Source organism: Xenia sp. Carnegie-2017, unplaced genomic scaffold (assembly GCF_021976095.1).
Source record: "Xenia sp. Carnegie-2017 unplaced genomic scaffold, XeniaSp_v1 HiC_scaffold_6, whole genome shotgun sequence".
Lineage (NCBI taxonomy): Eukaryota > Metazoa > Cnidaria > Anthozoa > Malacalcyonacea > Xeniidae > Xenia > Xenia sp. Carnegie-2017.
This window is the reverse complement of record NW_025813526.1, coordinates 1090033-1117109: the sequence shown is the minus strand read 5'-3', so window position 1 is coordinate 1117109 and position 27077 is coordinate 1090033. Positions and strand designations below refer to the sequence as shown.

Sequence of the window (27077 nt, the reverse complement as noted above, 5' to 3'; positions counted from 1 at the left end):
GAAGATTTGACATGCATTCATATTTGTGTATTGAGCATTTTATCAGCAAGTTCATGCTTATAAATAAATAGCCAAGTGTACAACATGACAAGTATTGCTAATATAACCTGCTCTACATAAATGCCATAAAGCAACCCTCATCCTCAGTGGTTTGAAACAGGGTTTTAAAATGATTATAAAGCAAGCAAAGCTATATCCTGTATCAAAATTTTATAGTATATCATATTGATTGTAAAATTAGTTTTTTCTTGTAATACAGATGATGATAAATGTGTATGTAATATATTCAATTTTAGGATGTGTGTTTAAAATGATTGGTCATATTTGTGAAAATATATGATTCTATAATATTAGACTAATAATCTTTTTCATACTTGTATTACATTACAATTTCTACTTAAGTGTTTCAAAAGTTATGAATATGGAGTGTCAATTGTGTTTTTGTCTTTTTTTTTAAGTGGGTATTGACCCTTTTGACTCTTTAATGGTGCAATTAATGATAACACAAAAATATGGCATAACAGTTTTTTTTAAAACTAACTCAAAATATTTTTTTGCTAACTTTTTGAAATATTTTGCAAAGTGTTTTTCTTTTTGTTTATGCTCTGAACTTTCAAAAAGGACTGGGGCCAGCTAATTTTGCTCGGAAACATAAAAATTACCGAAAAACAGCGTATTTTGCCCTGACAGCTTCATTTTCAAAGATTCAAACAATATTTTAAGGATAGACAAGTGTGTTCTACATCCTTTTCATGAAAAAAAAACGAGGGATGTCAGTTTTGTATTCAAGTTATAAGGCAAGTTTTCACGTGCCAAAACAAAGTTCGCTTTTCATCCTTCTAAAAAGAAGCTTAAACATGTACAAATGTCGTTCAAACTTGTTTTATATTAAAGTCCAAACTTTGTTTAAGGTTTTTAGCCATTAAGCTGGCTCGAAGACCACTGTTTTTTGCAAAAAATCCGGCAATTTCGAAGTGATGTATTTCGCCTCCGTACCCTTAATGGCGGCGCTCATGCAGGCTTCAAAGATGGCGTCCAAGTTAGCCTTCCAGTTATTATAGAACTCAATGGTTAGCCGTATTTGTTATCTGGTTCTTACGTCATTGTATTGTGTGTACTGAAAATGTGTATTGCCGTTGTGAATTAGTCTGAAGTGAAATGTTTTTAGTTGTGATGTGTGATTTAGGTGTGATGATTTTAGTTGTAATGTGTGGGTGTCAATTCTGTATTGTCATTGTTATTTAATGTGAAGTGTAATGTTTTTAGTTGATAGTTTGTTTGTATTGTGAATAAGTCGTTTGTAAGGTGCCGGTAACTGCTGTGATCTGTTCAGGGGGGTTTGCTCCAAGTTCGTATACCAACTTTCTAAAGTAAGGCGTTGTCTATGGTCAGTACTGTAAGTAATGCATTTTGCCGAGTCCCAGTCAATGTTGTGCTTTGTGATTCGGTGATGTTCGGCAATGTGATTAGTTTTGTCTTGTTTCCTAGTAGCTCGTTTGTGTTCAGTAAGTCTTATGTTTAAGTTCCTGCCAGTTTCCCCGATATAGGAGGCGTGGCAGTCGGAGCAGTTTATTTTGTTAACTGCACCTTGTCGTTCGTTGGGTTGTACTTTGTCCTTTATGTTCGTTAGTACTTGTCGTAACGTTGTGATTGGTTTATGTGCGACACGTATGTTTTATGTTGTATGTAGTTTGAAGTAGAAATTAAAAATAGTAGAAATAAAAAATAGTATACATAAAAATGTCATAGCTCAAACTGCTGAAAAATAATCAATGCCAACAGAGAAGGCAGTTATAACTTATGAATTCCGTGCGTATATCCCTTTCTTGGAGATACGTTTTCTTGTCAATGGCTGAAGAGACGTTAGAAAAGTTCAAATTGCTGGTGTAATTCGTCCACAAAAACCGAAGAGATTGTTGGCTCTTTTGAGTATAACGGAAAATAAATACAATATAAAGACATGTATTCAATATAAGTCACATGTTCCAGAAAAAATATTTAATTATATATTTTATTATGGGATGCATCTACTTAACCTGACCGTTTAATACAGTTTGAAAACAATGAAAAATTAAGTTTGGGACATTGGAAAAGGTGAACGCGTCGGCTTAATAGAGGTGGCCGTTTAATAAAGGTGACTTTAATAGTATTTATATTACGAAATTTTCGGGACTTTGTCATATGACCGCTTAACACAGGGTGATCGCTTAATACGGTGCCGTTTAATACAGGTTCTACTGTACATCATACAGATACACTCAATCAATACAAAGTTTGCGGCGCACGGTCTGTTACGATAGAATGGATAGAGTTATTGTTTGTCAAAAATATTTAAGTGATTTTTTGCGCTGCCTGTGGTCTACATCGTCACTTTGACTGTGGAACTAAGGACCACATGTGATTGTTTGCTTTGGATGTAGACAAAATCATCTTTTAAGAACTAAGGTCCTACCTCAGAGTCAAGTATCTCTCGAACACGCTCTTCACATCCAACATCACCTTTAGGTCGAACCAACAAGTAAATCTTTCTAATGTCTGGACAACTACGAAGTAATTTTTCTATCAAAACCTTGCCAAGAAAGCCCGTTCCTCCAGTAATAAAGATACATTTGCCAGCGTAATATTCTGGAATAGACTGACAACCAGACATTTTCGTATGACGTAAACGTAAGAAAACGTACCACTAAAGGTAAAACGAAAGTCGTATTTTAGTGCTTCCGTACTTGGTTGGCATTACTTGGTACTACTTGGTTGGCTCCTGGCACGTGGTTGACATGTTATGTCTTTCTAAGCTGTCAATGTCTTTAATTTTAAGTTTGAGCTTGAAAGATATGAGTGTCCTAAGACGAATACCTATAAAACGTTCAATAGATTGTTGTCCAAGTTATCAGTGGCAATCCAGCCGCAAGTTTTATTCCTGCTATCTAATCAAAGCATTATTGAATTTATTTTGAAAGTAACACAAAAAGTTAAATAGCAGTCATTTGTATAGCAGCACCAATCAAGCAGGGCCTGTGTCACTACTAGCTATGCAACATCTCTTGGGAATTATTGAGGCTGTGGATTATTTCTACTTTGCTGGTATGACTAACACAATACAACCAGCCTATTTATAATTCCTCTTATTGTCCTACATGCCTTAATATTCGTTCTTTTTGCTCAAAAATTCTTGTTAATAAGTACCACAAAATGTTATAGGAGAAATCTAATTTTCTATTTTTTGTAAAAGCACATAAATTAGTTTGACCACAGTTTGCAGTTAGCCTCAGGCACCTGAAGATAGCATGGCTATCTAGGATCCCAACATCTGACACTTGTGCTGCTGTATTTTATCAGATAATAACCTCCCCCAACATCTATACAAATGATACAGGCTGCATTTGTTAAAGTCCAACAACACCACTAGTGGTGTTGCAGTTGATAAAACAAAAGTTGTGTTTCAACCGATAGCTCAAGAATAAAGATTGGATGCATTGTTGACTAATAATCAGAATAGCTGCTATGACAATTCCTTGATGGAAACTTGTGCATTTTGGTACACAATCTGAATTATTTGCCAAATTAACTTTAAGAGCTAAGTGAGTTACTACTGTTATCCAACTCAAACACAGTTACTATATTTCAACTTTATGAAATACAACATTTGAGGTACATTTCTCAGAGAAGTTGACCTGTTGCTACCTGATACCATGATTGTCCTATTTTTAAAAATTGTAAACATTTAATTATAAAATGAAAATACTGATTTAGCGCAACAAAAGTACATGCTTATAATACAAGTCTTACTTTACATAAGTAATTTTGAATTTTAATGAGTTTTTACAAATACCAGATGCTGTATGTCCGATCAAATGTAATTCTAGTTCGCTTATACCTTTCGAATTATAAGTAAACAACGTCCTGTGCTAACTCCACGTAAGACTTTGTCATCAACAATTATTAAAAGAGTAAAACCGTCTCAAAAAACATCGTCGCTTGAATTCACAATTGATTTACAACAAGTATAACTGTACGGCGTAATTATAGGACAACACATTCTCAATGTACAAATTTTATGGCAATTACCTTTAGTTTGCACGAGTCAATCATGAAGTGATCGCATAACCAAACGCACCAGAATATCAACAATTGTTAACTAAACCTATTCTAAAGCAATCAGTTGCTTAATTCTAACCTTCCTAAAATTTGTAAGCCCATCAATTAATTTCCAATGACATTTATACATCGAGAAACCTTGTAGCCTGCACCCACGCCAAATAAATTCTAAGCGACAGCTGCACAAAAGCGCGAACGTCAAATGAAACAAAAAGTTAAATTATATTTCACCAAATTACAAAACATACATACAAATATATATACGCTCGAGTAGTACATACGATAAAATAGATGCAGAAATGAAGTAAATACCTGTAAGTAAGTACGCGCTCACCAAGTTTCCAAATCTTAAGACCAACTGTAAGTTCATGCGAAATCTGTTCTTATATGCACAATTATTGCTGATCGGCATATTATCGCCATTTGCCGTAAATGCCATCGCACACGTGGTGAGCCTGCCACTCGCGTGATCACACACATGATTTGTCCTATCCAAAGTAAACAAAAGCAACCGAGGAACGCGTAACTCGAGGCAAATTTTTTCTATATATCGTGTTGACTTTTCTTGTGAGAACTGGACCAACGAATTCTTATTTTTAATTTTCATGTTTGTCTGTTCATGGGAAGTGATGATTTTTTGAAATAGTTTCTGAAAGCAAATGTGAAATGGATTGGTTTATAAGGTAATGCTTGATATACTTTTATATTAAAAGAATGAACTATCATTTTACCTTTTTCAAGTCATGAATTCAAAGTCCACATGTTATATTTCACGTGTCAGGGGAACCATTTCGTGCAGCTGACAATCAATTTGGTATATTGTTTGTGTAAAATAAATAGTAAACCAAAACGCAACGATTAACATTCTGAACAAATGTTTATTGACAGCAGTGTTTATATTTCATTGAAAACAACAGTATCGTAATTTACTTCCCCTGTCGTTTGAAAGTAGTATCTGTTATTTAAAATGTTGATGAATCAGTTGAAAGATATTGAAAGACTCGTGGTTAATTTGTTTTTAATCTGACCTTAATTTTTTAGTAAAACGGGCAAGAAGAAATATGCCATTAGTGATGAACAGAAGGAAATTAAACCATACCTAAACAAAGAAATCTACGAGAATTTTAGTTTGACTCAAGAAGAAATAAAAGAAATGGTTATCCTTCCTGTTGGTATGGATATTAATGAGTGGCTTGCTACACATAGTAAGTTTTGCTAGTTTGACTATTTCCTTAGCTAGTTTGGCTATATTTCCTATGAGCTATTGCCCTAATTTTTATTCTATTTTTTATTTTGTACACATTATTTGGGCAAGGTATTATGTTCTGCTTGAAACATTCTTGGCATTATGCGGTTAATGTTTTCAAGTCTCCAGCTTTCATGATTTTTTACTAATATTTTAACGAATAACTTTTTGATATTTCATCCATGAAGGCTGGTTATAATTGCTGAACTTTGTATAAACTACAAACAGGGAAATGTCTGTTTCACTTTTTACTTTATGTCTGTTTAGACAAATACTTGAAGTTGCAACTTGTTGCAATATATAATGATTAGTTTTCATTCATGGCCGGGTATACTCCTAGGATTTGTGCATTTTCCACAATGAATTTTGATACATTGAGATTTGAGACTATCTCTTGGCTTTGCATGCCTTTTTGAATGATGAAGATGGTTCATATGCCCTCAAAGACAAAGCAACAATTTTTGAAAAATAGTATGTTAAAGCCATAATGATCAATGCTATTGTGTATGAATTGATTTAGTTGCATAGTATCGCCTGTATACAAAATGGGGGGGAGGGGGATTCAATAAGGATTATAAGTTTTGCCTTTGTGCAATTACAATATGCATCTTTATTTAGATGTTAAGGCTGTAATATAATGTCATCCTTACATTCCATGATAAAAAATTTATAAATTTTGTATTAACTCTAACTAAAGAATCATGCAATTACCATATAAGTTGCCAAACTTCTAATTTTTTTCTAACTTTCTCCAATATTTTTTGTACGTTTTTGATTTAATTGGTTAACACATTTTGGAGAGACATTTTTCTAAACAAATTATACCATGTTTGACTTTTCTCTTGTTAAATGATACTTACATAAGAAATTAGTGTTTGGTGCTATTGTTTACCTTACGATTACATTAATGTTCAAATATTCCCACATTAATTGCGTTCAGCAAATATTGCAAATAGTTTATCTTTCTTAAATTCATTATCTTCTACCAAATTTTGTGACTTTTCATTGAATGTTAAATTCCACCTCAGTTGAGAAATTTGATGCCAAACTCAGCCTTTGCTTTCCAACTGGTTAGTTTGTTTTCATGTTAATAACATATGTTGGTTTTTGTGGGTAGCCGCTGCGCATGCGTGGCTAACCACTATGCCACGCTGATAGTGTCCGTCCCATTGAGTTCTATAATAACTGGAGCGGCGATCTCAAGCGCTGCCTTAGATATCGGATGACGCCAACAAAATGGAGGATTTCGTTCTTTGCCGCTGAGATTTACCGAAATTCACCGCTTTTCCGAAAATTTCACAATTCCCCACTCCCTCCTGAAGAAAGAGCGAGGAAAATGTATATGTGTATTTCGGATTCGGCAAGCAATTTTTGATGAAAATCAAGGTAAAAACCTTAAATTCATTACAGCGAGTAAACTTTCATTACAGCGAGTCAATTGTCAGTTATCTGCTCCTACGAGGATGTTTTTTTAACTATCGACGAAAGAGCTATTTGTCGGCTACACACGTAAATGCAGATGCGTCGTTTTTTTACCAGCGTCAAACTTGTTTGCTGGATTAAACTCTTTAGTCTATACAAAAAAGTATATCACAGTTCATCTCCACGGTTCACGAGAGAGAAGTTACCTCATTTTTTATCATTGCTAGTTTGCTTCTTTTCATGCAATGGGCAATGGCTTTTTTCGCCACAATTGTAGGATTTTTACTTGTTGTTTTAAAAAAGTAAATATTAAATCTCTGGATATTTACGGATTTTCTGTAATTGAGTTTCATATTAAATTTCAAAAAGACTCTAGTGTGCATAGGTTTGATAAATGAAAACACACAATATTGTATAGAAATTACTTAAAGTAACCTTTTTGTGATGTTCTGAAGTGCAACTGCATCAAATACTTGTAAAGTTGTAGCACATTTTGATTTCGTTGTATTGATATATGAATTGGGCAAAATGCAAACAATCATCAAAACACTTATGCTTGCAATGGTGTTAATAATTCATTTTTAGTTTTAATACTTCTACCCTTCTTTTTCTCTTTGTTTTGTCTTTCCTATATTTGCAATAAAAGTGCACAATTTGAATTATTAACACAGTTTTCACCTCAATAATAAATTTCGTAAGCAGTTAGTAGTGCATTTTGTTCTCTGAGTATCCACATTTGGTGTTTTGTTCATACAAGAATGATGAAGTGCAAGTAGATATGTTATAGAAAAGGCAATAAAACTAAATGAATAACCTTTTGTGTACTTTAATGCTAGAAGCTTAAAAGCTTTTTAGAAATTATAAAGTTATTGGATTATATTACCTCCATATCATCAATCTCATGAAAAGAAATAAGAAGCAAAAAATTGTAGAAAAGCTTTGAAAAGTGAAAAAACTGTTTTTTAAAAAAAGTAGCAATAATACATACGATAAATCTCCATTCTGTAGTCTAATAGGTAAATAAGCTCAAACTGTTTCTTAAAGCAAAAACTGAAATAATGAAGTAATATATAGCACAGTAACTTTAAAGCTTTCATCACTGAATCTTTAATGCTTCAGTATAGTGCTTTAGATATTAATAACATTTAATCAACACTCTACTAAAATACTTTGATAAAGATATGACATGATTTAAATATTAAGTTATATAAAACCCAATGGCTTATACAGTTTGATGCTTCACATCTGCATTGAGTCATCATCAATCTAGGTACAAATGTTTACATAGATACAAATTTTATGGTCTTTCCATTTTACATGTTTGTGAATTGATATTTCATTAAGCATCAAAACACACACAACACTCTTGCCATCTTTGGTTCATGAACTTCAACTTGAAAGCATTCAAGGCATCCTTAGTGAATCCATTGTCTCCATCCATAGAATTTGACCATGATCAAATTAAATAACTCTGGATAGGGAAGACAATAAATCCTTTATCTTTTCAGCATTATCATTTTTTTAAGACTGCCTGGTTAATAACATCTTCCAGTCATCTTTACTCCTTGATCGTCCCTGCATGTTGTCAGCAAATAGAACATAACAAGCTCTGCCACAAATCATGGGTACTGTTCGGGCTGATCGTTTCTTTTTGATATTTACTCACAGAGCAAAACGTGTGCAGGGTCTTTTTGCTTTAGGGAAGCTATTTTGCAAATAGATAGGTAAATTTACGATTTCATGCATTACCAAATGACAGAAAAGTATGCAGAGTTTTTTAAACAAAAACCTGAAAACATCAGTATATTTGGCGTTCAAGTCAGTCTTAAAAAATACGATCTTTAATATGTATTTTTTGGCTTTTCAAGTGCATGTATAGTAGCTTTTCAATCGTTGACGGACTAACAAAACAAGCAAATATCTCATCGGTGAGAAGCGATATGTTCCTTTTTTTTGGAAACTACGACATCCAACAATTGTAATGCCAACGTTTAAGTGTTGGCATTATAAATGAAATGCCAAAAAAAGATATCGTCACAAAATATGGAACTAACGATATCCATATTCTGTAATATCGTGTTTGTTTTCGAAAAATTCTTTATAATTAACTATGCACACCATGGGGAGGTTAAGAATATTTTTTTCTGCAAAGCAATCATTTCAGCGGAAACGATAAGTCAGGGGGGTAAACGAAGCCAGAATTTTTCATTTTTGCAGGTCGCGCCAGTTCTTTTGTATCAAAATTCAAAAAACAGCATTTTTATATTTGTAAAATTTCAAACGTAAACTTTGCGGTAGTTTTTCGAACTTGAAGAATATTAGTCCAAATTATAGAATGTCAAAATAAATTGGCCAAAAGTCATAGTATTGCTGAAAAATTTTGAAGCAAAGACGAAAATTACGAAATGTCCGAGAGATTTTTGTTGCTTTTTCTGAGTTTTTGAAAGTTCCAGGCATACCCAAACGTTCAAACCACCTAAATATTGTAGTTCCGTGTTAAATACACAAGGGTATAAAGTTTCGTAAAATTGAGGGATTTGCAAAATGTGTTTTTTTGTAAGTATTTTTTCATGCCATGAAAATACACATACATTTATAGCTCAGTGTCATAAAGAAAAGTGTAATATCTTAGCAAAAAGAGTTTTTAAAAAGCTATTTTATTTATGTAAATGCATAAAAATCAAGAAAATATTTCGAATAAGCAACGCTCCATTCGTATTATGTCTGTGTAAAGCAAATAATGAGAGAAAAAGAAAATCAAAACAATGGATATAACTGCGGGTCGATAAGCTTGATTGTTGATACAAAAACAGCAATGAAATAAACAAGGAAAAAGTGTGTGCCATCAAACAAAATATATCACTCGACTATTATTAAAACGTAAAAGGACATGAACCACACACAAAAATTCGTATCAGATATTATGAATATTCAAATATGTTTTATATAGCATTCATATTTTTTAACATTCAGTTCCGTCTAGTATACTTGAGTTAGTTTGTCGATCGATCGTCCTCAATTCTTGCTAAATATATTCCTCCTAGAAAATATCTTGCTGTGGCATAAACTAACTCTGTTAGATGCAATTTTAAAGCACAAAATGTGTAAAAGAAAAGATACCAAATCAATTTTTTCACTTTTTTCAACTGCCAAGAAGCCTAAACAAACATCGGCCGCCGAAAAAAACACGCATTATTTCAAGGGGGAGTTTGACAAATTTTATATGTATTTTGGCTTCAACCAATCATTGGTCAAAACTATGGGAGTTATCGTTCCAATGCATGTATTTTAGTTCAATGCCGTTGGCTGCCATGTTTTTGGCGTCCTCGCCCCAGTACAGTTAGCCGCTCCAGTTATTATAGAACTCAATGGTCCGTCCTTCTGTCCTTCTGTCAGTCCGTCGTAATCCTCGGTGATAGCCGGATATACGAACGATGGCGAACAATACCGTTTTGTGCGTTCGTTGCTTTGTCGGAAAAGTATCGTGAGTTGTTTTTCATTCGACATAAAGACTATAACAATATAACCATTGTTGCCAGATTGTGAACAAAGTTTATAGATTTATGAACTTTTGATTTTTATTTTGAATTTTTGTGAACATAAAGAATTTTGTGAACATTTCATGAACTTTTACTAAAAATTTAAAACTTTTTATGAACTTATCAGTTATGAAGGACAAGGTTGCTTACAATGAATATACACTGGTTTCGAGATTCAAGACAAAGCTTAGTTCATTCTTCATTGTTGATGTGGAGAGAATTTTTTCTTCTGTGAATGCAATCAAAACTAAAGGAAGAAATAGGTTGCACACAAAGTTAGTGTGCGGTATTCTAAAAGTTAAGTAAGAGTGAAAGAGTCAGGAGGCTGTGTAAATATTCTCCTTCGACCAATGCTTTAAATCGTATGACACACGACATTCTTTATGCTCAAGACTCTGACTCAAGCGACTAATCTGAATCGAACTAAATAATTGTTATTTTTTTGTTATTTTGTACAAATGTGCAATGTGCATCATTATAAGTTTACATTTAATTTAGCTTATTTCATCATTTGGTGTAAATTATGCAATTTTTGTCGATTTGTGAACATTGGTGGATAATATGTGAACTTTTGAACATGCCGACATAAACTTATTTAAAATTCATCTGGCAACACTGAATATAACTAGGTTACCTGCAATGTAGGAATTGCTGCGTGAATTTTACGGCCCAAGTAAACTGGCGCGATTATATTATCACCTAGCGATCAATTAGTGAAGAAGGGTAGCAATTTAATAATTGTTCAAAGTTCCAAAATAAACGAAAAATATTCACCAGTACAATGTTGTAAGTGTAATTAACTAAAGGCTTTTTTCAATGAATCTGCTTTCTGAAAAACAGAACATTACTTTGATAGTATGGAGAAAGGGAATGAGAGCCATTCACTTTCTCCATACAATTTGGGGTAGTTTTGTGTGACAAAGTTTTTTCTGCTTTGCTATGATCTTTTGTTGACTCATTTATGGTAAACTTTCATTGGTGATGAACAAGCATTTAAAGAAATCTTTCTTAAAAGAATGATTGATATTTGCAATACTCACAAGCTATTTGCTATTTTGTCAGATATAGAACTTTAACTTATACAGCACTGCTTGATGGCAGACACCATATGTATGTTAAATGTATCTGGAACTTAAATTACAACTTGAATACAACAATAACGAATCAAGTTTATTTTTATAAAACTTATTACATAAAAAATGAATTCGACATAAGTATTGACATAAATATCAGAACTAAGCAAAGAAGAGAAACAAAATTTCATTAACCAATGAACATACTCTTTCCTGTGCCATTCCAGTAAACTAGATGTAACCATTGAAAAGCATGTTCATTTGTAACCACAACACTTTTTCAATTTTTTTCATTTGATGAACAATTTTTTGTCTCTCCAAAGAGTAGTAATATATTGTACGCCCAGCAAAGACATATGAACTTCTTCAGTTTCCATCACTTAGGACTTGGTGTAAAGTACTTGGTGTAGTTAAAAGATTTGGTCTTATGTGTCTTCGAAGCAATACCAGTGGCGAGTTGATTAAAGAACAAATATATCTTCTCAATTTTTATCTACTGGAATAAATGGGAATGGGCAAGCCATGTTTGAAACAGGTTACACTAAAAAGTATTAAATTTAAATATAAGCTGTTGCAAATTCAAAACGAGAAGAATGACACATGCTCCAACAACAGCTCAGTCTGTACAATTACGCCAACAGAAAATGAAGGATGTATTGAAAACATTAAATTGTGTACTAGTGCTAGTGTAACTCTACATTATTACAATAAAACACAGTAAACCACAAAATGTATATGCCTATAGATGTTATAGATATAACGAAAAAGTAGAGATCAAACTGTTACACTTTGAAACAAGGAACAAAAAGAATATGCATGAATAAATATTGACACACTATACACAACAATTATGAGCATTTTTCGCACAGGAATGGCTATTTTATATGGGATCTTGTGACCCAATAAATGCATAGTTAAAAGGCATCGACAAATAAATGGCAAAACAATTTAAGACTACAATATACCATTAGCCTGTAAAGCACTGAAAGAACAACAGCTCAAGCAAAGCCAAAGTAATCGATGGTACGTTGGAAGAATATATAAAGTGTTAGGGCTAGGGTTAAGGTCAAGTTCATATTATACGCGTATGAGTGGGCGGGTATTCTGCAATCGCTCCTAAAGCTTATATATAAGCAGCGAAATTAAGCTTTGTCGAAAAAATTGAAACAAAAAAAACGATATCTTACCTTGAATGTTTAAAAAAAGACCAGAAATAGCTTCGAAAAGTGTGAATAATATGCGAGAAATATGTCGGCTTAAAATTTGTGTTCTGCGCATGAAAAATGCGCACGACCACAATTCCTTGCGCTTAATAAAATTAAGTTAAGAAACCCAAAGCCCTCCATTTGTAAGAGTTGGGACGCCGAAAGTAAAATTGCCCAGCGTCCGCCATTTTTGTTCCAAAAGCCAGCAAATACAATATGGCGTTATATGGAGAGAAAACAAATTTTTGGCTTTTTTTGCTTATTTAGGGACAAACAAAGATTGCTACATTCGGAATTTAGTTATTCGAAATCACATCGTCAACTGTCTCCTGTGCACATCAGCATATGATCTTGTGCGTGGCTTTGCCATAGTAAATATTACATTTGATCTAATCAACCATTCCACTAATGTCTTATGACAACTTATACGGAATCCGAACCCTTTGGTGTACCTGACGAAATTTGGTTCACTTGGCAGTATTATTTTTATTTTGTGAACTTAATGATTGACCAGTTGAATGAAACCAGTTCGCGCTTGGACTTGGACTAAGCACGAACTTTTGTTTATTCGAAGTATTTTAAGAAAGATGTTCTAAGATGCTGCTTTGTTGTGATGATTGAGAAAAGAAGCGCGTGGAAAGATAAACAAGTAATATAGTGTGGTTTGTCATGAACTTTCCTGTGGTCGTGGACAAATACGCTTGAACACATAAGAATACACATATAGCGTTGTCAAGCTAAGTTAACTATAGCGACTAAGTCGCGGCTTCATGCATGTAAATACTGCAATTCTGTGAGTGTTATGACATGCAAATATTTAGTAAGAATCTTTAACGAATACACCCAACGTTATTTGGAGTAAGATGCAGAAATCCTTGCTTGTATAACGATTTCCTTTTCTACTGACCTACAGGGCAGCATGTGCCCGATATCAAAATTAGCTTTTAGTTTGTGCTCCACGCGAAAAATCTTGGCGACGACACTGTTGATAACCATTGACCAATTCCATGCAGAAAAAAATATAATGCTAATTAAAACAATCTAAAATGATGGTGAATTCTTTAAAAAATCTGAAATACCGCAATGGGCTCCCTAGAGGCTTCAGTATTTTCGGAGATTGTCATCAGCGTGTCGAAAAACAAAGTTTATTAACTTTGTCAAATCACCACTTTTTGGCTCCGTTTCGAGATGACACCTTTACTGTCGTCCATGATAAAATGAAGGATATTTTTTCTAAACGATCTTGATAATTAAAACACCTACAATAAACTTGTTTTTCTTGATTACTGTATTTGGTATCTAGAAAGGAATGGCAATGAACTGACAAGACACCAACAAAGACAGACCTCTTTCTGGACAATTTATCGTACAATCATTCTTCCCATACATTGGCAACCGTAACTACTTTAGTGGAATGAGCCCGTAAGGTTTGCAATTCAAAAGAAGCCTTTCATCAAAAGCTTTCTTGATTGAAGCGAGTTTTCAGTAAGGACAACGATAAGAACGTATTTGTGCTACGTTTGCGCGGTCGAGCAGTTAAACCCAAAAGGCGACCAGCCATCTTTGGTACAAACAAATAATATCGCTGTTCTTCATTGGGAAACAAATCCTATAATTAGATTGGAATAATGCTAAGTGTTTGGATTTTATTATAGCGACACTATTAATGTTTATTGTAACCATCATTTATGATTTTGAGGTTGGTTTTCGTACAGAAAGTCGAAATGTAAGACAATTTCATCTACTTTTTGTAATTATTAGAATGTGGATGCTAGAACACTAATTTGGTTTGTGTGTATATTCATCAAATGACTACTTACCTCCCCAGTTAACTTTCGAGCGACACCACATCAGGAGTATCTATAAATAAAACAAATATTGACAAAATTTGGAACCATTTTTGACGTTGCGTTTGATCATTATGGAAAAATTGTATATGGCTTGTACGTTAAGAGAAACGATAAAAGATAAAAATAACCAAAATCAATACAGCAGCTACACAGCAGCGAACTAAATGAATGCTAGTAATGGCATCGCCAGTCCTCAAGATTTGGTCCTGCTACAAAATATTTCAGAGTAAATTATAAAATAAAAGCAATGACACTTGTGCGGTGATTGGTCGATAGCTGTGTTGCATTAGCATGTGCAAACTGATCCAAGTTTAACCAATTAAATCAATCAAAGAGAATCTGCAAATCAATCATGACAACATTTTAGAGGAAAAATTAAAACGCTTGTTTTACTTTTGTCTGTGTGGCATTGTTGTTATTTTATAAAAGAAACAAAAGATGTTTTTCGTGTTAGCACTGTATGGCTTATGCAAACCGCGGAGATATTTGCGAGAACTCTCGAGTAGCTGTCGAGTGCTCCAAAAGATCTCCTTGCTGTGCAGAAGCCTATGCTTATACAGTAAACATCTTTTATTTCGTAAATCATGATTAATGATTTGGCATTACGCCAAATTAACTGATGAACGTTGCGTTTAACGTTACTCTTATTTCCAATGCGATCCAACAAGTTTTAACAACTAACAACAAAGTTGGACGATGTTTCATTAAAGTGACAGACTTTAGATACCATGTGTTGCCCCATAAAAATATCAATTTTTGTATGATGAAAAAATGTTTACCGTTTCTCTAGCATTGACCTTGTTCAATAGTATCAACCAAATTTATGGTGCAATCACAGAGTTTTGTACTGCAAACACGTGCCCTACGATGACTGCTGGTGCAATGTAAGTACGTATGCTCTTGGCCGGTGTCACAGGAAATATGTCCCTCCCCCCCCTCATGACGGAGCACGTGGGTCACAAAGCAGTTTGTTTCTTTGGTATACTGAAGCCATTCTTGAAGCACGCTGAAATATCTTGCTAAACGTTTTGTTATTTGGATTATTTTTGTGGAATATTTTTGTGATGTGTGTTAGTCAATGCTTTGTGCGTTTTGCGTTCATAGCATGTTTTTATGAGTCATTAGTTTTATTTTTACCAATTTTCCTAGAAAATATGGCATTGGGGGGGGGGAGAATTTTTGACGTGTTTCCTTGAGACATTGACATATTTAACTTTCTTCGTCATCACCAGAATGTGCAATGTTTATTTACACCTGGGATTCGTTGCTGTTTTATTTTAAACTTTTTTGTCGAAATAATCACGCTATTTAATGTTTTGCAGTAGTCATGTTATTTTTTTCTTTAATATTTTTTCGATTTTTTATGCCGTCAACGTAGATACGAAGGATACTATATTACTTGTGTTTTAGGTATATATTTTTGTAAGTGACTTTTTCACAATTAGCGAAACAGTTCTGGAAATATTTTCCTGCTTGAAAGAATGCTTGTGATTGTTTCCTTACGCTCAAAAGCTCTCTCAGTCTTTGGTGTTAAAATTAACTTTAATGAACGAAAGCTTTTTCACAAGGAAAGGTTTCTATTTTTCTTTGCATAGTTCTAGAGGATAATAGTGCTTTTTCCAACGTCTGAACATTTGCTGTCCTTACAACACCATCTTTGCCAACGATAAGATCAGCTTCAAACCCGAGTTTTCCTCGATTCTTGCTATTGTCTTGAATTATACCTGCTTCACTTGTCGTTGGACATGTCTTTGGACTTGTCTTGCTAAGCTCGTTTTCTGACTACATTCACATGTCGTTTGCGTAAACTTCGTACGTATTCACGTGACCACCTCCACCACAAGTTTTGCTTGGACTTATTTAACAACTTCACTCGTTTCCGAAGCTCTACGTCATGCTCATATCTGGCTTTTGGTTTTGGCAATTGGTTTGGATTAATGTTCAACATGGAAGAAGGAGTTAATACCGGGAGTTCCACGTTATTTTCGAGGTAACTGCGAGGATGATCATTAAGTGCAACCTCTACATGTAGGACTACATCTTCTAGCTCTTTAAACCTAAGGGTACCGTTTCCAATGGATTTATGAAATTCTTTTTTGAACAGCCCAATAAGCCTTTCGTACTGTCCTCCCCGACAAGGAGCGTCCATCTGATCTCTCTCGCTGAAAGAAAGGAATGGAATTTCTCGTCACTCTGGACGCGTTTCAACCACTTTTCTGCTGCCTTGAAGGTTGCACCGTTGTCCGAATATATTATTTTGGGTAGACCTTGTCGTGCAATCAATCGCTTGAGACTTGGTAAAAAATCAGTGAGTTCCTGTGATGATAACAACTCCAAGTGTACAGCTCTTGCTAAGCTACATGCAAATAACTCCAAATACGATTTCGCTATTACTTTTCCTCTGCCTCGAAAATACATCAGACCAACAAAATCGACCCCCAGTACTTTATATTGTGTTGAACGTTGGATACGCGTTGTGGGAAGGCTGGCAGAAGGTGGGTTCGCGTAAGATTGTGCGTGAACTCTTTTACATCCGCAGCATTTGATTTTCATCGTTTTTAACTATTTGACGTAGTTTTGGGACCCAATGCCGTTTTCAGACCTTGGCCATCGTCATGCCGACGCCACAGTGAAGTGTTTGAGGATGAGCCTACTCGATGACTTCTAAATGAAGTTGTGGTCATTTGGGAGGTGTATTGAATATTCACCCTCGATTCTACAGCGGCATTCCAGCTACTTTGTAGATGTATCCTGCTTTGGTGTAAATTCAATATTTAGTGTATCACTGTCCTTGTTCCACGGTAAACCTACCAATCTCGAGGCATGTTTTCCACGTCTCATTTGCTCGTTTTCTTTATGTCACTCTACGTCCAAATAGTCGTTATCCTTCAAGGATGATACGTTTGAATGCCATTTGTGGAGTTTAAATGAAGCATCTTAGAATATCTCAACTGATTTCACTTTCTTCACGGATACGCACTCCTTTTTCCACTACTCTTGTAATGAAATCATCTACATAAAGCTTGTCTCGAACATCTTCCGCAATTTCAGAATACTGAGATACTGAGATTTCCAGCGTTGTAGATGCTCCACGATAACTGCACCGAGGATAAACGGAGAACACGCCAAGCCAAATAACGCTCGTGTGAAGCGATATATGAGGATATCTCTCCCTACCTGGGCTTTTCCAGAAAAACTGTAAAGAATCTCATCCTTCTTTCTTAATGCGCACTTGGAGGAATGCTTTCTGCATATCACTCGTTAATAGAACAGGATAGAATCTTGCTCTGATGAGAATTTGCCACAGCAAGATCTGCAAGAGAGGGCCAGGATTTAAGCAGTCATTAGGAGATGGCTGCTCTGTTTGTTCCTTTGCAGATGCATCGTAAACTATTCTCAGTTTTGTTGTTTCAGCTAATTTCTTAACGACAGCCTTGTGAGGTACGTAATACGCCTTCACTTCTTGTTCATGTGGAGCCATCTCGATGATGCCCTGTTCCAACTGTTCACGTATTATTTTGTTGAATTTGTCAAAACTTCCATCTCGCTTTAGTTTCCTCACCAACGAATGAAGACGACGACGAATTCCAGCATCATTGGTCGGAAAAGGAGAATGATTTGGTTTCCACAGTAAGTTGGCTTCATGCTTACCGCATGGACTTCTAGTAAGCTGTTCTCGAAATTCTTCGTGCACAAAGCTCTGGTCGTTTTCGTCCACATCGGTCAACCCTGAGTACATATAAACGAGGTTCTCAAAATCATGCTGAGTAGTCTGAGTCGAAAGCATCGATGATCAATCAAGGCCAACTGCCGGACTCATAGTCACCCATCCAACCTTTGTTTCTCTGCAACTGATTCACTATCTCTATAACCAATGAGTGTTTTACATCTGGTTTTTATCCGCGCGTATTCTCCATTCGTAGCACAAGATGAATAGGCAGTTCTCCCTTTGTATCCCGGTCGTCTATGGCAACGCCATTTACAAGGTTTTCATAACCAGGGGTTTTCACAGATAGCAGCTCGGACTTGTCAACTTTCGTTACTTTCACGTTTATCTTGAATTCATCGTTAATAAAGCTTACCTCACAATGGTATATCTCAATTCGAGCTGTTTTCGTAGCCATTAGCCATTAGCATGTCAATTTTCTGAATTTAAACATATATCGGTATTTTGTTTGTCAATTATCGATATTAATTTTGGCTGATGCGTAAGATCCCCCAGCGCCAGAATGTAACAAGGCCTTACTTGTAACTCCATTCACTTTGGCAACAACTACTGGAAAAACTCAATCATCACTTTCTCCATTTGTCATCAGTTTCTACGGATTTTCTGTTTTACCATTGTACAATAACAGATGGAAAGCTACGCCTGTTGAAATAGTGATTGCACTGGAGCCCAGTCTTTCCACGCAATGTAAACACACGGCCAATTGACAGAAGCGAAAAAATAACTTGTACAAACTACGGATCACCAAAAACTAAACACAAATTCTTTTCTGCCTTAATTTGGCAAACAAAACATTCATAAATCAGACTTAACATCAAGCATACATAGGATAAAACGCGGAATTGGGGATAAAACGCAGAATATTGTTAAGTTATATTTTATTGTTTATTCTTTTCGTGAACATAACACTACTTTGAATTATTAGAAATGAAAACAACCACTATTAATAAAAATTATAAAATTATCATATGTATTTTACAACCTGACTTGGACGAGATTTGAACTTGCACCTTCGGGATACTCGCCACGATAAAAGTTTTCTGGATGGCACGGTGCCACAGGTAGAGCGGTTGATATTTGTTATGACTGTATAATACACTTAGAGCCAGGGTGTGTAAGATACACGTTCTCTGTTGTCAATAGAAATACCTCATAAGCGTTGCGTAAAATCCTGATTCATAGGCAATGTGTCTTTGCTTTATGTATCCAAACATAAGTTATATACACTAATCACTATCGAACACATAGTTAGCTTTCATTTATACCAAGCATCACTAACCATTCAAGATTTACTTGATTTAACTCTTTTAATGGTAATGAAGCACTTTGTTGCTTGAGAAAAGCAAGTTTATAATCGTGAGAAAGTGCAAGTTACACATATAAATAAACCATATAATTTATGAACTGGGTTTTGCAACTTCAATTGTAAGAGAATTTAACGGCCCTCAAAACTAATAATAGTTCCTCTTTAATTATTAACAACGCATCGTTTATAGTTTTGTTTATAAAGTTTCTAGGGTAATTGTTTTTTATACATGTGGAGTATAAGAAGTTTCGTTCTGTTTTCTTGTCTTCTTCTGCGTTACAATGAGTGTTGATCCTGTTATAAAGTGTTTGTATGCAGCTTATTTTGTGTTGTGTTGGTTGATTGCTGTTGAAATCGAGTATTTGGTCTCTGTGGCTTGTTTTACGGTATATTTGTGTGTTTAGTGTACCGTCATCTGTTCTGGTCAGTAGGATGTCGAAGAAAGTAAATTGTTTGTCGTGCTCTTCGTCTTTAGTGAAGGTTATGTTCTTTGTCGTATAGCTTATGGTGTGTAGGATTTGTTCAGTTTTGTTATTCTTGACTATTGCAAAGATGTCGTTGACATATCTTTTCCATAGTCTGTTGTTTGTGATGTTTGGGACTGATTGTGTTTCGAGGTGTTGCATGACGGCTTCTGCGAGGAAGGTGGATAGTGGTGACCCCATTGGTGTGCCTGAACTTTGTCTGTAGTATAAGTTTTGGAAAGAGAATTCAGTGAAGAGGCAAAGGTTGAGTAATTCTTGGATGTCATTTTTGTTTGGTTGTGTTGTAGCTTGCCTACATGATACCATGTAAAGACTGCTCAAAACAATACATAGGACAAACATCAAAGAAAATCGAAACAAGACTCACAGGACACAAAAACGCCATAAAACGACGAGGTCCATACTCACTACCGGCAGAACATACCCACGCAAATAATCACACGTTCGATTGGACAGAAACTAAAGTACTCGGACGTATGCTTGCCCAAAGCAGACAAAATCATCATAAAAAAAAACTTAAATGTTTGAAATCTAAATCCAATTTCAAAAATCGATGTCGAATTATTAAAATACCATTTCCAAATCACTAAAATTGAAAAAAATCGTAGTTGAAATAAAAAAAAAATCAAAGTCGATCAATCGAATCGAAGTCGATCAGCCGCTCAAATACAAATCAATATACTCCATAATAAAATATCATATATCGATTTGAAAAATTTTACTGTTACATAATTATCATAATCGCTCTCCGAAATAAAATGGCGGCAATATGGCTACCTAAATTGAATTATAAATATACTGGAACGATAACTCAGGGGGGGGGGAATTGAAGACCTGTTCTGTAGGTGGTGCCAGTGCTTTGTAACCTTAGTTTTTCAAAAAATACATTTTATATCGCTAAATTTCCCCCTTTTCTGTTTGTTTAATACTGTCAATATCTAGCTTTGACTATAGTAGAGGCATGAAATTTTTTCACTCAAGTAACTACATTGAAAAAGGTCGTTTAGTTTCTGACAAAAACAAAAGTTAGCAAAAAACTGCGCGAAAATGTTTTCTTTTTCTGAGTTATAAGAAGTTCTAGATATGCCTACCTGTTTCTACTCCGAAAATATTTTAGTTTCTGGTTGAATACACAAACTATCAAAGTTTCCAAAAATTTGATTTATCGAATAATAAGAAAAATGTGTTTTTTAGACAACACGGACTCCACATTTTCCACTTTTTGCCTCCATAGAGTGAATAATGCAGAGTCCCTCTAAAAATATTCCTTTCCTGGAAACACACATGTACAAAAAGGACTTGGCATTTTGCACTTTATGCGCTCAACGTTACACAAACTATTGCATTAGGAGAGACTCCGCATTTTCCACCATGCCCACTTTTCCGAAGATTTGTTCCGGTGTTATTTGGAAATTGCATTTTCTCACTTGGCACAGGCGAGATCTCTTCTGCTGGGATAAAGTTTTTCTCATGTAAACACTCAACTTGCAAGGTAGCCCGCTTGACGAGCTAAATTTGAACTATTTGAGCATGCGTATGATAACTTATTAAAATGGCGGAATACGTGCACGTGCAAAAGCGAGCAAAATAGACATGAGAATGGCTCAAAGAATAAACTTTCCTGCGATACAAAGATGATGGAGCTTTTGTTTGTTAATTTATCTGATTATAAGTAGAAGATGCTTTATACAAGTCTTGATTCCGACCGCGAAAAACGTCTCGGCAAGCGAGATGCATTAACGTCATATAAACACATGAAAAATTCCTCTCGCTTACCCGGCTATCCCGCTAAGCGGGCCATCTCGGCACCATATTAACAGTCCCTTAGACAGTAAGCCGCCAATTTAAGTTGTTCATTTGCACAGCTTAATTGTCCTACAAAATTTCATTGTTAGCACATTCAGTTGACTGACCACAAAATTTTGTTGACTTTGTGTAGCAATCATAAACATGATTTAGACTACCTATACCTTTATTTTCAACAGTGTAATTTTTATTCAAGTGGATGGCTCACCTAATTATTGAAATTATTAATCAATTGTTCTCGTTGTTTAATTTCTGTAGCACCTATAGTTGGTATGGTCGAAAGGGAAAAATATCTGCACCACAATATATCGATCTCGTAATGACACACATACAAAAACACGTGGAGGATGAATCTTGTCTGCCGTCAAAATATGGTATGATATTGTCCCCAAAGATTAAGTCAGGCGTAGAAAAGTTGAATAAAAATAGGAAGGCGCCCGTTTTCCTACATTTATTACATTGTTGGCTTCTTTTTCAATGTTAATGTACCTACTTTTATCCTACACTACATTCGTCACACCCTATACCACGGGACGTAAAACCTTTTTTGTTTCTTGTTCTACTAAATTTAAACTATTAAATTGTAACTGTTCTACTATATGATCTGTCAAAGGTTTTTCAAGTTCAGAATATTGGCACAAAGAAAACATCTGATTTTTGTCTCCATATCGTTGATTCTTAGTTAGCCAAGGCAGGAAACAAATCAAGTAGACAACTTGCATGGTGACATCAGATTGTTTATAGCGGGCAATGAACTGCGATCTTAGCTGTCGTGCGCATTCAACATTCTCCTATTTCTTGCATTACTTGGAAATGAGTGTTGTGCTATTTTTGTCACTATTCCTTATTAGTTAAGGTTACCGAAGTCTTAAGTTCTTTTTAGAAAAAACTGCTTTATACAGGAGTAAATGAAAAGATGATGTTCGACGTCCGTCAGCAGTCACAAACTTAAAATTATTGTGACAATTTAGTATACATAAAATAATATATCTTCATACGCTGCTATCAAGCAACGAAAAGCAGGAGTAAAAGCTCATGAAGGCAGCAGCATGGTGGCATAAAGGCAGCTCAACACATTTCCAACCGCCACCGGATAAGAACATTTCATTCACGTGACCACTAAAACCAGAATACTCTTCGGCCTTTGAGCTATGCTTTGCAAGTTGTCCGTTGCCCCTTGGGTAAATTTTCGTCAGAATCTTCTGTTCTCAAGTTTGTATCTATCCATTTGTGTGGGATTTGCCTCTGTTTCCAGCACGTCAGTAGTATAGGGAACGGAAGTTCTGAGACCGGCTGAGCCGGTGGAGCCTTTAAGCTTCACGGGAAACGCTGCATCTCAATTTACCCAGGATAAAATATTTAGGTTGCTATGGATCGTCGATAATTTATTCATGTCTCTGCATCATTCGGTGCTTAAAGGATAAAGTTTTTCTTTCGTTTTATTGAGCATTATAAGTGTGATACTTATTAATACATTTTACTGCTCGTTTGGATTAAATTATATCGTAGATGCATGTCAAACAAGCCAACAAGGGCAATCAAAATAACGTATACAATATTATATTTATGTAAAGCGACGCCTCAAAGCTCAACTCAAGCTCAAGCTACTTCTTAAACCGAGTTAAAAAGGCTATTTGTTTATATAAGTTGTTGACTTTCATACAGGCATGTTTCTCCTTTGAACACCACCCCCACCCCCCCTCTTAAAAAATCTAGGTAAGTTTCTTATGTTAGATTGTGAACAAACCTGCTTCATAATAACAACAACTTTTATACAATATTTTGGACTTTAATTGGTCTTATGAGTAGATGAGCGCATGCTCATAGCTGCTCATAATTACTCATGAGCACTTATTCAAATGCTCATAACTGCTCATCAGTGCTCGTAACTGCTTCGACACATTTGCTCATTTGCTCATAAAGGCAAATTGCTACAGAAAACGTCACATTTCTAAAAAGGCAGTGCTGGTGAAATGAGCTGCAGATATTGTGGAAAAGTATTCAATGGAGCTTTCAACTCACGCCGGCACGAAAAAGAGTACTGTCCACTAAGGGATCAGGAAGAAATGTCTCAATCAGACTCAGACAGTCAGTGAATGCATGTTGAAGATAATGTTTCTACAAGATCCACAGAGGAATCTTAAAGTTAAATGTCAACAGAAAGTGAGGCTGAAACTAAAGAAGAAACTGATTCTTGGATACCTTTAAAAGAAGAAGAAAAGGAAAAAAGTAATGTGGATTTTGATGAGATGAAAGCCATATCAACAGTGGACTGAATGAGCAGACAACTGAAAATCCAGCCTATTCTAACATTCTACAAAACTTCAAAAAGAGCTGGAGAGTATTTATGTGCAACGTCTTATGTTGATAAACCAACTGAAAAAAGATCCCATCCACAGAAAAATAATGCATACAAAGAAAGCGTTTGTAGAAAATGACGACTTTGATCCGCAGGAAGCTATGGAAGCAGCCATTGATAAGAGAAAGTTCTTCATGAACAGACTTTTAATAGAGCACAGCTTTAGTGAGAATACCAATGATGAAGAAAATTAACTTTGATCTAAGAATCTTTTCATAATAACTTGTATCTCTTTTTGAAGTGACGCTGTTTAATAAAATCTTTTGATTTTCAGTTTAGTATGAAACTTACTTTAATATTCCATAGCCGTAAAAATCCTCTGTCATTGTTTCTTTCTCTATCTATTTAATGAGAACATGCCAAGAAAGCCTCTTAGAAAACTGCCTTATACATACTGTGCGAAGCGCGATATTTTATGCACTGTTCAGCTTAGAGTCTTAAAAAATCAAAGTATTTAACTATAAGTAAGTAAATGACAGATCTTTAATGCATTTGGAATTTTAACTTAAATGAAAATTATTTTAAAAAGTTCAAACTTGTGTTGCTGGACAATGATGGAAAGGGGAATTCCCTAAATCAATGTTGCACGAAATACCTCAAGTAATATTACGGCTTACTTCTACCTACATTCCAGGCTTTCAGCAGTAAACTGCTTATTGTAAGCCTGAATGAACTAAAAATTGTTGCGCCACACCGCATAAAGGATTTGAATACATAGATTAATATTTCAACCATTTTAGGCAGAAAAGTTTGTGTTATCAGGTATTGCAATATCAATGTCAAACGCGTTGAACTTTTATCATCTGATTTCCGGAACGTCTTCGTTTAAATTCTCCTGATATAATCTCTAGCAACCGAGTAAAACAAACTTATACTAAAATGCTAATAATGTTAGTAAATTTAAGATGGACAGAGTTATATAAATAGTTTTAATCTCTAAAACAAACAAGTAGCACATTTAACTCGGTTTACGAAGTAGCTTGAGGTTAAGCCTTGAGGCGGCGCTTTACATACATATAATATTGTATACGTTATTTTGAATGCCCTTGTTGGCATGTTTGACATGCATCTACGATATAATTTTATCCAAACGAGCAGTAAAATGTATTAATAAGTATCCGTTTATAATGCTTAATAAAACGAAAGAAAATCTTTATCCTGTACGCACCGAATGATTCAAACACATGAATAAATTATCGAAGATTCCTAGCGACCAAATACTTTAACCTGGGTAAATTGAGATGCAACGTTTCCCGGGAACCACCAGCTCCACCGGTCTCAGAACCTCCATTCCCTATACTACTCACGTCACGTGCCGATTATTGGGTCAATGTATGTGTTTTATGTGCACAAGTTTGTGATTAAGCCCTCCTCGAGTTTTCCATCATTAATGGTTATTTTGCTCTCATTTGAAGACAAAATTTCCAGCATTGTTGAAGAACTAGTTTCCTTTGGTAAATCTATTGATTGATAAAAATAAGAAGCTACTTACGTGAAATAAACCCTTATGCTGGAGCACGATGATTGCTTTAGGCAATAAAGATTCTGCTCATTGCACCTGGAAATGCTTATGGCAGTGGTTCATGTTCTGAAAAATTAATGTTTTAGCTACAGTTTGTGGCTCCCTTTTATTATTTCAAAAAATATGAAGATCATGCTTGCTAAACTTTTAATACAAAAAAAATTATTTTTGGGGAAAAAATTTCATCTGTCAAGTTTTGTCATTATGATTTTTCAAAAACAATGAACATGTGTCAATTAGAATTTTGTTTACTTTTCCCTAAATCTGAAATGACATGAATTCACGAGAGTTGTTTTGCCATGTAGGCTCCAAGTTTCCCGCGAGTTTTGGTACGTCAGTGAAGAAATTTATAAAGCTACTACTTCACGTTCTTGGTCACATATACTACAGCCACATCGAGGAAGTCAGTGAACTGCAGCTTCATCCTTATCTAAATACCGTTTTTATCCATTTGATGTATTTTGATAACAGATTTTGCCTTCTCGACGTCAAGGATACTGCACCGCTTGAGGATTTAGCTCTAGCGATGAATTTGAATCTTTAGCTAAAACAAAGTTGACAGAGCCACAGAAAAATTATGTTTAGGTTTTTATATATCTAAAAAGGTAGTTATTTAAATCTATTAGAGTTTAACAACGTAGCCCGGTTAAGTTACGATTTCTATACATTATAATCAGTTGTAGTTGAATAAAATTACGATTGTAAAATCAAAAATTTAATTTGAAAAAGTAATTTTCAACATGCTAATTTTTAAATCAATAGATAACATGCATATATGAATATTAGCCTCCTAATTATTAATCTTCTGATGCCTTACCTGAACCTTGACTGTCGTTTGTCGTAGAAAATAATAGAACAATTTAATTGTGAGGCCTGTGTTTGTCGGCGGGGTGTACAAAAAGGTGGACAGTTCAAGAGACGTCGTTAAATTCGTCATTGCGCCAAGTATCAATAAAACTTCAGAAGAAATAGTTAGACTTGAAATAGTTCATTTGACAGTAAATGTGTCGCAAATAATAGCCATTTTAGTGGGAGAATTTTTCTAAGGAGAGGTTCTTTTGAAATGGTTTGCGGGAAGAAATGACATAAATAAAACGCAATAAGAACACCTAAAGCTAAAATGTGTCACTTGTTACTCTATGCTTGGGCAATAGCTCAGCGTTCAAATCGCAGATGCTTTTGGGTTTTTAGTCCCATTTTTAAAATCTCTTGCAGTATGCATAAATTTGATGCTTCTTCTAAATGCTTCTTCTAAATGCTTCTTCTAAATACTTCTTCTAAATGGCTGTTATTTTGGATAAATTTACAGTCACATGAACCACGAAAGTAGATATGATGCAGCTATAAGGACACTTTTTGACGGAGCTCTTACCCGTGTCAACTAGTTTCCAGACCTAGGAAGTAAGTTGGGCGCGCGCGTGTGCATCGGAAACATCTAAAAA

At 34.9% G+C, this 27077-nt stretch overlaps 2 protein-coding genes and 1 long non-coding RNA gene across 4 annotated transcripts in view; 1 reads left to right on the top strand and 2 right to left on the bottom strand.

Annotated features, from left to right (window-relative positions):
* Window positions 1-4546, bottom strand: part of LOC124457481 (fatty acyl-CoA reductase 1-like) — a 31586-nt gene extending 27040 nt beyond the window's left edge. Inside the window, exons 1-2 of one of the 2 annotated variants that reach the window (XM_047007720.1) lie at window positions 4408-4546; window positions 2453-2683 (exon numbers count right to left, since the gene is read on the bottom strand). In XM_047007720.1, the coding sequence (XP_046863676.1) occupies window positions 2453-2650 (198 nt within the window). In that variant the 5' untranslated portion in view covers window positions 2651-2683; window positions 4408-4546. Of the gene's footprint in view, window positions 1-2452; window positions 2854-4407 lie in introns of both variants that reach the window. The other variant, XM_047007719.1, reaches the window with a different exon arrangement.
* On the top strand, window positions 2083-26349 carry LOC124457483 (MOB kinase activator 2-like). The gene is made up of 6 exons (XM_047007721.1): window positions 2083-2094; window positions 4594-4778; window positions 5137-5300; window positions 15221-15314; window positions 22013-22128; window positions 25941-26349. Exons 2-6 carry the CDS (start codon window positions 4762-4764, stop codon window positions 26177-26179), a joined length of 630 nt encoding a protein of 209 aa, XP_046863677.1. The 5' UTR covers window positions 2083-2094; window positions 4594-4761; the 3' UTR covers window positions 26180-26349.
* On the bottom strand, window positions 10063-25979 carry LOC124457485. The gene is made up of 3 exons (XR_006952623.1): window positions 25969-25979; window positions 17883-17889; window positions 10063-10141 (listed from the first exon to the last, which is right to left on the bottom strand). It is a non-coding gene; the product is annotated as an uncharacterized LOC124457485 (long non-coding RNA).
* Window positions 26350-27077: the final 728 nt, after the last annotated feature.